This window comes from Crocodylus siamensis, chromosome 6 (genome assembly GCF_052110815.1).
Source record: "Crocodylus siamensis isolate JL-2025a chromosome 6, ASM5211081v1, whole genome shotgun sequence".
NCBI classification, from domain to species: domain Eukaryota; kingdom Metazoa; phylum Chordata; order Crocodylia; family Crocodylidae; genus Crocodylus; species Crocodylus siamensis.
Window position 1 is genome coordinate 4,704,754 of NC_143400.1, and position 11,079 is coordinate 4,715,832.

Consider the following 11,079-nt stretch of genomic DNA (forward strand, 5'->3'; position numbering starts at 1 on the left):
CACCTTAGCTTCCACTCACATCAAAACAGGTGTGGGGATGACCATTTCCACAAGAAGCTTGAATAGCAATTAACTGGAATTAGCTGGTATTGTCCCAGGGAAAAAAAAAGTGTTACCTTAATACTTCACAGGTACTCATTATATACTTCACAGATACTTTAAGTAGGGCAATGGGCTTATATTAGGATCACAAGATAAGAAGCTTTAGCCACAGGGAGCAGAACAATAACTAGCAGAAGAGGCCAACCTGTAATAATTACTCAGTTAGGGCCTTGTTACATGCTAATTCTGGGTGGCTCCTAGAGCACTTAATCCCAGGAATGTCTGCACATTAATGCTTTAAAGTGGTGTCAAGCACTCTTTCTGTGGCTCAAAGTTATTGCCACTACAAGGCAGGATCACCTCTGATCCACACAGCCCAGTCCCTGTTCCATTAAGGTGTGGCCACTCCCCACAGATGTTCAGCCCCAGTTGAAATCCTCCAGTATCCCAGGATCTCTCACACCTCCACCCATACATCATGGTTAGAGGCCTGTCCTGACTCACCAACCCTCTAGTGGCAACTCACAGCTACAGCTCCTAACCCTGCCCAGGCCCACCCAGCCTCCAGTGGCAAGTCACAGTCGTGCACGTAGGGGACAAATCGGAGGAGGTTTCTCTCGAGTAGACCAGAGTTGCTCAACCTGTGGGTTGTGACCCAAAAGTGGGTCACAATAATATTTCAGAGGTTCAGGAGCAAGTAAGCACAGGTCTCCCCTTGCAGGCTGGCAACATTCCAGCCTATAAGGGGCTGTTTGGGGCACGGCCAGCATGCAGTCGCACACAGTCATGGGAACAGCCCCAGGAGCCAGATAAAGATAAGTGTGGGAGGAAGGCCAGGGCTTGGGAAATAGGGGGGGCAGGGGGGCGGTGCACACAATGCCCTGCTGCTCTCTGTTCCAGCCTGGCAGCCAGTATTAGGTGAGCGCAGGGCTCAGCCAAGCCCACTAGGCTGCACACCACCCACCTCCGGCCTGAGCCCAGCCCGCTGGCCCCTCACTGCTGCGGCTCAGCTGCAGGTTCTCCAGCGGGGGCTGCAGCAGGGGCCTGTCCTCCTGGCAGCTGTGGCTAGCACAGTTATGCAGCTTCAGTGCTCTCCATGGGGATTGGGGATGGGCTGCCCCGCTTCGTAGATGCTGCGCCACTCCCACAGGCTACGCAGAGGCCAGCTTGGGTGGGTAGCTTATCAAAGGCCCTGACTCTCACTGCCCAGCTGTCAGCCTTGCTCCAAGTGGCACTTAGCAAAGCCCAGCCTGGGTCGTGCTGCAGGGGCCTGCTCACCCCCTTCCCCTGGCAGCAGCAGCTCTGGTTCCATGCCAGCACCCCCCTCCCATGCTACCAGCCACTTTGTGCCACTAGCCAAGGCCACGGTGGGTGTCTTCAGCAGCCTAGAGCAGCAAGACCCAGCCAGGGTTAAGAGGTGTTAGGGGATAAATGAGGTGACAAGATGAGCAAATCAACTAAGTCAAAAACTGCAGGCTCTGCCTTCTCCCAGCCTGGCTGATCCAGCATCTCCATGGTTGGGCCCCTCTACAAGCAGCTAAGCGCTGGCATCTATAGTTAGGGGGCCATGTAAACTCAAATTCAGTGAATGAGCATGGATTTGCACCTCAGATATCTGCACTTTGCCTGGTTTATAAAGGTGCCAATTACCCTGCTTTCTAGTGTGTGCGTGTGGGGAGGAGGGTGCAGGTGCCTGTTAGCACTAGGGGGAAAGTGGCCAGTCACCCAGGCTGTGGCAAGGCAGGCAGTGGCGGGGGACTGTGGGTCGAGCATCGGCAGGGCCGGGGGGTGTGGGTCAGAACAAGCCAGCTACCTTTGCAAATGGGTCCTGGTGCGAAAAACATTGAGAACCACTACTTTAGACTAAGGGTGTGACTGCTCCAAACTCTAAGCTAGCACCTGACACTGTCCGGCTCACAGCATCAGGTGTAAAACTTTCCTCATTACAAACAAAGATTTTTGCTATTTTTTCCCCTGCTTTTCAAAAACAAGGCATGCATTATATTCCAGGGTGCATGTATGCAAGGAAACTCACTATGCCAAGAAGCATATGATAGAAAGTACTGATTACTAAGCCTGGCTAATTGGCTTTGTAGATCAGGGGTGCTCAACCTGTGGCCCATGAGCCAGATGCAGCCTGGCACACCATATCATCTGGCCTGTGGGGCTTCCTGCAGATGTAGAAATTTGGTGGCCGGAACAGCGGTACTGCACCCCCACTGCTAGATTTCCAGACTTGTGGGGAGCCCTGGACCCAGTGGCAATGCATAGGGGGTGCATGTGCACCTCCTGAGAGCAACAGTGGACCCCATGATGGGCTGTGCTCACCACTTAGGCGATGGGCGGGGGGGCAGGCAGGAGTGCCAGTGCCCCCCCCGCAAGCGCTGGCCGATTGCTGCAGCTGCTCCCAGAAGTGGCCACAGCCACTCCCAGAAGCTGCTGCAGCAATTGACCATTGTGGCATCGGCCGGAGGGTGACCCAACCCCCCTCCCAGTCAGCGGGATTGGTTGCTGGGGGGGCAGGTGCCCCCACTAACTAAGGCAGCACCTGTCACCCATGCCTGGACCCTGGACTGGTGCCCGATCCCAGAACACAGAGCTGGCACCAGGCCCCAATCCCAGTATACAGGGGGCAAGAGGGGGTGGAGCCAGGCCCCCACGATTCAATCCCAATGAACTAGGGCAGAAGGCTGCAGTACCTGGCCTCCAGGGTCCAATCTTGGTGTGCTGGGACAGGAAGAAGCATTGCTGGCTCCGTGAGAACCAAATATCAGCATGTGGGGAGCAGTATTGGGTCCCAGGGGCCACTGCCAGCACTCAAAGCAAGGCAGGGATGGTGCCAGGCCCAGGACCAGATTACGGTGCATGGGACATGATCCAGCCAGTAGACCAGCCCTACCCTACTCCTCTACCCTGTGGGGCCAAAAGGTTAAGCACTACTGATCAAGATAAGACTCCATGGTAACATCTTCTACCTCAGAGCAAGGACAGAAGCAAAGCATTAGCTTTGATAACACAGCCTGGCAGCTGCACCCATCACAGCTGGGACAGGAGAAACTTCCAAGGAGGAGGATTTGCCGGCCCCCAAGTGGGAAACACAACTAGGACCTTTTAGAAGTGTCTGGATGTTTATCTTGCTGGGATCCTTTGACCGTAGCTGACTTCCTGCCCTTGGGGCAGGGGCCTGGACTCGATCTCCCGAGGTCCCTTCCAGCCCTAATGTCTATGGAATCTATGAAATATGTCCCTGGCAGCAGTTTTTAACTGCTCAATACACTATTCAGATGAGTAAATACAGTAAACAGAACTAGAACCAGAAGCCTATGCTGAAAAGCCCATGCCAGGGGCTTTAAAGTGACTGAATATAGTAGGTGGTGACATGCACCTTGGCTGGCAACCACCCACCCCTTTAAGGGGCAACGGCAAGAGCCAGCTGTGGGAAACACAGCTCACACACTCAAGCTGGGTTGTACAGTGTTACGTTGCTATATTTCCCCACACACCATATGCACCTTTCCCCCAAAATATTAGTTCCCCCACAAAGCTTAGATGTGTTTTAAGCAGTGAGGCTAATTTTTGCGCATCACAATGGAGGAGCCAGGCAGTGGCTGGAGTGAAGTTCACTGCTCAAAGTCACAGCTAAGCTTCCCTGCTTAAAACACTCCTAAGCTTTGGGAGGGCTAATATTTTGGGGGAAAAGTGTATGTGGAATGCTGTTAACCCTCTCGCAGTTTCTTATGCTCAACAGAAGAGGCCGTGAGAGGGTTAACAGCATTCCTGCACTCTGCCTTTGTAATCAGGATGCTGAAAAAAAGTGAACTTTTCTTTATTTTGCCTTCTGAGAACCAGGTGAGTCTGATCTGACAGCTTAGATATGCAAGGAAACATAGTATTCTGCCAGCCTTGGCCATTTTCAACAGGTCTAGGCCAAGCCACAGAAATGGGGCTAAGCAGAAGGCCCCAAAAGCCTACTACTGAGTGACCACAGTATGAACCTTTGCAGATGACAACTAAATTTAAATCAGCAAAGGAAAAGAAGCATCCATCTAAACCAGTAATAAGATGCAACTAAACAGATTGCAAGGGTTGAAAGGAGTCATTATAAGGAAAGACTGCACATTAAATAATCCAAGTGCACTATATCAGAGCTTTTAAAGTATTAGTAGTAGTGATGAATGAAGTCAAGTGTATTGGATGCTGTTTTGTTAAAACAGATAATTCTTTGTTAAGATGCATAACGCGTGAAAACAAAACAATCTGTGATCTTCTCTGCTAAGGCTTAGATAAAGGAGGAACAGACCAGTTTTAAACACTATTGCACAAAGAGGAAGGAAAGAAGATAATACCCTGTTTCACTTTCCTACGGATATACTGTATTTAGCCAAATACAAAATGAGGTGTCATTGCCCCCCTCCTGAGTCAGCAAGAGGAAAAGAAGACCATTGTCTTACATTTGCACACAAGGAAAACTCACTAAATACAGTGTCCATCATTAAACTGCTGCTAAAAGCAACATGTGCTCAGTAATGGAAACCAGCTATGAACCTGATTGAATCCAGCTACCCCTGAGCATGACTGTACAACACGTGGCCCACATTCAACCAACATAACTGTTGGGAACCTACCCCCACAGTAGACTAGCACAGCCCACCTGAACAAGATATATGGTAGTGCTCACTGAGTGGTGTCCCCCTCACTGCCAACTCTTTTCCAAGTCATGGTAAGCCACTACAGTGAAACATTTCAACTCCCTCTTCACTCCCACAACTGAGCTGAATCTTTCTTTCCCATTTCCAATGATTCTTGTTTCTTCACTTGCCTTAAGTGTCTGACAAACATAATAGAACTTGTCGTAGACGTGATATCTTTTATTAGACCAACTAGAAAGCTTGCAATTAAAGCAAAAATCAGGCACAAGCACCCTTCTTCAGGCATAGGTATGTGCAAAAATGTATACATATGCCCAAAAGCTTGCACAATTAAAGATTTTTCTTTGCAAAAATCTACTTGGTCTAATAAAAGATATCACCTTTACCATGAGTTCTGATGCCTTTTGTCTCTAAACCAATACAGCTACAATCTGGATACCTGACAAACATCACTACACAGGTTCAGCCAGAATCCCTCTGTGGCTGCCTCCTCAGCCTGGTGCACACGATTAGTGTGGCCCCTCCCTCCATGAGGTGAAGCAGAACAAGGCTGCCCTGAGTCTCCTCTGCGTATACATTTCTGGAGCATGCCAAGACTGATGACAAGAACACCTGGTTCCACTCATGGGGAATGGGGGGGTTAGTCAGCACACGGCTCCTTTATGGGGTGGGGAAGGGTTTTCTGGAGCGTGCACGTGCACGCACACATGCTGGTGGGCCCCAGCCCAGTGAACTACATAGCAAATCCTGAGCCTTTTGGCTTTGGACTAAATTTCATGCACATACAAGTTGCTTCTCAGCTTCTTGAAGGCTCAGAGCAAGTGTAGTTGCACACTTTTGCACACTTCCATGCCTGAAGAAGGGTGCTTGTGCCTGAAAGCTTGCAATTCAAGGAAAAATTTAATTGGTCTAATAAAAGACTTATGGCTCTGGACTCTTGGATTTGGAATTAGTTTTTGATAATTTGCCCTGAAATTTAACATGAAATTTAAAGAATACAAGTACATGGCAAAGTGCTGCTTAAAAGTGTGTTTATAGAATAACTCAACTACAACTTGCAGCAGTTTCAAAAAGGTAGCATGCAACAGTTCTGGAGGAACAAAATGTATGGGTACCATATGCAAGTTATTACAGCTGTGTTTACTTAGAATCTAATTAGTGGGGGCTGTCTTATAAAGCAGGGTTGACTTATATTCCCCTTTGGGCGGGAGATGGGACTCGATCTTCCAAGGTCCCTTCCAGCCCTAGTGTCTATGAAACCTATGAAATATTCTAGTACACATGGTAGATCTCAACTGACACCTTCCAAATCCATGAGATCTGGCTCAGCCAAGTTCAGTTCCAAAATTTTCAGTAACACAAAGAAACTTAAATAAAACCAATCGGCAGTCATTTGCTGAAATATTAGAACTAGCCATCTACAGACCTGGGGTGTAAGCTGAAGGGGAGCCTGTAGAGCTCAGCAAATTCAAGACCTGCCAACCTACTTGCCACCCTCCAGCCCCTCAATTCTCCCTACAGGTGGGCACCCCTATGGTGTGTTGTCACAGCAGGCAGCCAGACTTAGGGATAAGTGTTTGTTTTTCTGTGTTTTCAGGTGCAAGCAAAAAGAGATCTAGCTGCAGACCTACTTCTGCTTTTTATCAGTAACTAACCTGCAAGGTTACCTGTAACCTGGGCAGCTGGGAGGGGGGACACACGTCTTATCCAGAGGTGTGGTATATGAGAAAAGAGGGTATTCTGCCTTCTTTCTGCACCCGAGTGCCATCAGACATCTCCGTCTCACATGGAGTACAGGTTTGTCTCGACAAGGACCTCAACGTGTGGTAACAGGCCTCATGGCAGAGCTGGGATGAGGCTGGTAAAGGGGGCAAGGGGACCCCAGGGACCATTGGCAACACATAGGGGGTGCATGCAGGTGTACATGCACCTGGGATTGGTGGTGGACACCCTGAAAGAAGCTCTGCTCACGCTGCTAGAGGCATCTGCAGGCGGTTGCCACTCGCCACCCACACCCCTTGCCGCCAACACCACCAGCAGCATCTGCGGGCAGTCACCAATCACCGCTGATGTCACTGCCCCCTGCAGGAGCTCCCTGCTTAACACCAGGCCCCCACTGCCTGTGGGCAGTCACCGTGACACTCAGTCTCCAGGGGCATGCATCATTTATGCCAGAGACTGTGCTGCTACCCCACCCACCCAGTGGTACATGCCACGGAGGACTTACCCGCTTCTGCTGCTCCAACAGCTCCTGCTCCTTCATCTTGTCTCCCTGTGAGAGAACAAGGCATGAATGGGTAGGCAGCAGTATACTGGGGGAAGAGAGAGGGCTGGAGGCACCAGGATGGAAGACCACAGCCCACAGCAGTGCCAAAGTGCAGGGCAGCTGGGTCTAATCCTGTCCAGAGCTCAGGGAAACAGGGCTGCTTCTAGAATGGGGGGGCTGGGGATACAGGTCCCCTCACGCAGCCCTGGGATGTGGTCGGCTCTGGGGCAGGTGAAGGGGCTGGGGATACGAGGCCCAGACTTGGGATGTGGCAAGCTTTGGGGCTTGGGCTACAGGGCGCCTTGCCCAGCCCTGAGATGTGGCCAGCTCCAGGCTGGGAGAGCAGGGCTGAAGATACAGACACCCCAGCAAGCCAAAGACCCACTACATGCCCTCCTGCCCAACAATGCCCCTCTCCAAACCACCCCTCAAGACAGCAGCCCTGCAGCTGCTCCCTGTAGCTCCCAGGCCCCCCCCCCACCACAGCCCCCAGCTGACCTGCTTGGCCCGCTCTTCCTGCTGCATGATCATGGCAGCCTGCTGTTGGGCCAGCTTGAGGCGCTCCTCCTCCGAAAGGGCCACAGGGTCTACACTGGGGACACGCAGGGGAGGTCCCATAGGAGGTGGCGGGGGTGGCCCCACCCCCATGGAGTAATTGAGGCCCATGCCTGGTGGCGGGGGAGGGGGTGGTGGGGGCTGCATGGGCATCCCCATCGGTGGAGGGGGCATTGGGATCCCCGAAAGCTGTGGAGGGAACAAGAGAGAGACAGGGAAGGAAGGTAAGGAGGAAAGCACAGGCTGTCTGCCAGGATGCAACCAGCTTTGGGGTGGATGCTGGGGGCTTAAATATAACAGAGATACAGCTGGCTTGAGACAGGGAGTTGGGGCTGGGGATAAGAGTCCCCTTAGCCATTGCTGGAATGCAGCTGACTCTGGGGTGGGCATTTGGGATGGACATAAGGGCCCCTTGCTTGGATGCAGCTGGCTCTAGGGTGGTCATTCTAGCTAGAAAAGGGCTGCCTCACCCAGCACTGGGATGCAGCTGGCTCTGGGAATACGGGGCCCCTTGCTTGGTAGTGGGACACAGCCAGGTCTGGGGAAGTAGGGGTGGGGGCCCATCAGGACTGAGGATACAAGACCCCTCATCTGGGACTGGGATATTGCTGGCTCTGGGGAGAGCATTGGGAAGGCCCCTCACCAGGATGCAGCCAGCCTGGGTGAAGGGGGGTACAGGGGCACCAAGCACAGGGGTCAGCAGCATGACGCCCCACCCAACTGAGGGGCTTGAGGTGACAGAACTGCCTCCTTTGGCTTCTCCACGGTCTCAGGCTTCGTGCCCCACATTGGTATCTGTGCCAGGGCTGCCCCCCTCCACTGCCCAGCTTTGACAGCCTCCTTACCGGTCCTGTGCGTGGTGGCGGGGCAGGCTTGTCGCCATCCTCTCCTCTCAGGACTGGTCTGCTCAGTACAATGCCCGTCTGAGAGAAGGAGGCAGGGTAAGCATGGCCAGGATGGGTCACGGGGGCCCAGGGTGGCTTCCCTGTGCTCCTCCATCCACCCGGGAGGGGGAGGGCAGGGGCACAAGGGTGCAGGCAAGGGCTTCAAGGCTTGGGTTACAGGGACAAAAGCCTCGTGCCTCCCTTCCCCCCACGAGCTGCCCACCCCCAGGCCTGGCCAAGGCTGCCAGGCAGAAGGGGGGGCCCAGCCCATGCCCATGCGTTGGACAGCCATGGGGACAGGGGCAGAGGGGGTGCTCACCTGCAGCGTGTAGGTCTGCAGCCGCTCCACCAGCTCCTCGCGGCTACCTGCGCACACGGACGGGGTCAGAGCGGCGGGGCCCGGGGGTAACCCCCCGGGGCAGCCCCGGGCACCGCCGCACCCACCCGCTCCCCCTCCTAACCCTGCGTGGGGGCGCCGATCTCAGCAAGCCGGGCCTGCAGCTCAGCGGGGGCCCAGGCAGTATACCCCGGCCCGGCCGCGGGCCCCGGCGCGGACAGCTCGGCCGCGGGCGCCTCAGGGTGCTCGGCCGCCATCTTTGCCGCGCGGAGGCCCGGCCGCCACGCACTGCGCAGACGCCGTGACAGAGCCTCCGGGCGGCGCGCCCCGATGACGTCAGGGGCAGGGCCGGTGCCGCGTGGCCGACTGGGGACTGTAGGCCGGCTGGGTTGCCGCCGCGCATGCGCCCCCCGCGGACTGGGCGGGAGAGTGACCACCTGCGGCTCGTGGCGGGTGCGCATGTGCGGGGGAGGCTCCGCCCTCAACCACACGCCCCGCCCACTGCCCCTCCTCCCGAATACCCTTCCCCCAACCGTCCCCTCCCCCACTGCCCAACCCCTCCCCCAATCCCCCAGCCCTCTCCCCCTCCCTATCCCTCCACCACTGTCCCCACCCCTCCAACCCCCAGCCCCTCCTCCATCCTTGCCTTTCTCCCAATGCCCCCCTCCTGTCCCCCAGGGCACCCAGCCCCTTCCCCACCCCTGCCCCACCCCCCACTAGGGGCCCCCCACGTTGCCCCCAAGACCCTGTCCCTCTTCCTGCCCCCCCATTCCCAGACCCCCAGGCTCCCTCCCACCCCCTGCATTCGGTTGGCAGGAGAGACATGTTCACGAGTCCGTGCAAGAGCCCCGTGCCAATTTGCACACAGCTTGCACGGGGGAGGTGCTCACCAGCGTTCACGAGGTGCATGCGCCTGGTTAAATTTGGCTCATGCAAGAGACGCATTCCCAAATCCGCGCAGCAGCCCCGTGCCAGCTTGCACGAGGGAGGTGCTCACACGCCTGGTTGCATTCACCTCTCAGGACAAGCCCCATCAGGAGCGCAGGGAAGACCCAAGGCCCTGCTCGCACATGGCTCACACGAGGGAGGTTCCCACAAGCACGTGCAAGGGGCAGGCATGTGGCCGCATTCAGCCCGCACAAGGGGCACGATCACAAGCCCTGCATCTGTTCACCTGTGCTCACACGAAGGCGGGAGCATGGCTCTGGGCGCTCAGGTCACACCTCCCCAGCATCTCCACCTGGGGCCAGGATTGGGTGTGCAGCCGGGTCTCCCGTGATGGGACTGATGATGCATACCTGTTGCCCCACGGGTGCCCTGGGGATACCCACTCAACCAGCTGCCAGGTCTCCAGCCCCAGTGCCCCCCCCGCAGCCCAGCCTGTGGGTGAGAGCCCACGTCCAGACCCCCCAGGGCAGGGCTGCAGGAGGTGAACCCGGCCTGAGCCTGAGGGGCTGGGGGAGGACACAGCTGGAACTGTCCCCCCCCTTGCCTCCTGCACCCCCCAGCGTGTGGGGATCTCCCAAGGCCTGAGTGAGAGCCCAGCAGCCCGGCTCTAATCGCTGGGTGTCAGGGCTCTAGTGGGGGGAAGCAGCAAACTCCTGGGGGTTAGCATTGCCAGATATGCAAAGGATTGTGGGTATTGGGGGAGCATAACAGGCTCCTAGGGGTGGTGTGAGCTGGGAAGGGGGGGGCATTGCCAGGCATGCAAAGGGTTGTGGGTAATGGGGGGGTGACTCTGCCCCCCCACAGCCTCCTGCCCAGCAGGGGGCACCAACAGCAGGTGACAGGTGCCTTAGCGATGTGGTGACATCAACTCCTGGGGTAGCCCACAAGTTGCCAGAGCCACCAATGAGAGCCTGGCACCACCTCACTGCCTGCTGGGAGTTGTAGTCCTCAGTGGCTTTGCGTGCTAGGGCCTGTAGTTCTGAGGGGGGTGGGCACAGGGCAGCCCCAGCCTCTCCCCTTAACTCTGCCCCATCCATGCCTGCACACTGCCTCCTCTGCAGGAATTTGAACCCACAGCTCCTGCTTCCCGGTCCAGGGCTGATGAAAGCAGTCCCCAGGGGTGGGAAGGGAAGGCCATCAGCCCCCGCCCCATGGAGACTGCAGTTTTGGCCCCAGTGGGGCAGAGAAATCAGGAAGCCAGACCCTGCACCCCGCTCTGGAAGGACCCTGCAGTGCTGGGTGCTCAGCGGGGAGCAAGACAGCCCTGTCCTGCCAGCACTAGCCACATGCTTTATGTCTTCACCGGAAAGGCGCTGCCGGGACGCGACTGGCTCTGGGGGGTGGGGGTCAGCAGCAGAGTATAACAGGTGTGGGGGCACCAGCTCTGGGGGGGCACCC

At 55.8% G+C, this 11,079-nt stretch overlaps 1 protein-coding gene across 1 annotated transcript in view; it reads right to left on the minus strand.

Moving 5' to 3' along the window:
- The window catches only part of SF3B2 (splicing factor 3b subunit 2), a 31,238-nt gene extending 22,198 nt beyond the window's left edge, over positions 1-9,040 (minus strand). Inside the window, exons 1-5 of the mRNA XM_090054945.1 lie at positions 8,858-9,040; positions 8,716-8,762; positions 8,358-8,435; positions 7,456-7,701; positions 6,919-6,963 (exon numbers count right to left, since the gene is read on the minus strand). Coding sequence (XP_089911071.1) covers positions 6,919-6,963; positions 7,456-7,701; positions 8,358-8,435; positions 8,716-8,762; positions 8,858-8,990 — 549 coding nt within the window. The 5' untranslated portion in view covers positions 8,991-9,040. The remainder of the gene's footprint in view (positions 1-6,918; positions 6,964-7,455; positions 7,702-8,357; positions 8,436-8,715; positions 8,763-8,857) is intronic.
- Positions 9,041-11,079: the final 2,039 nt, after the last annotated feature.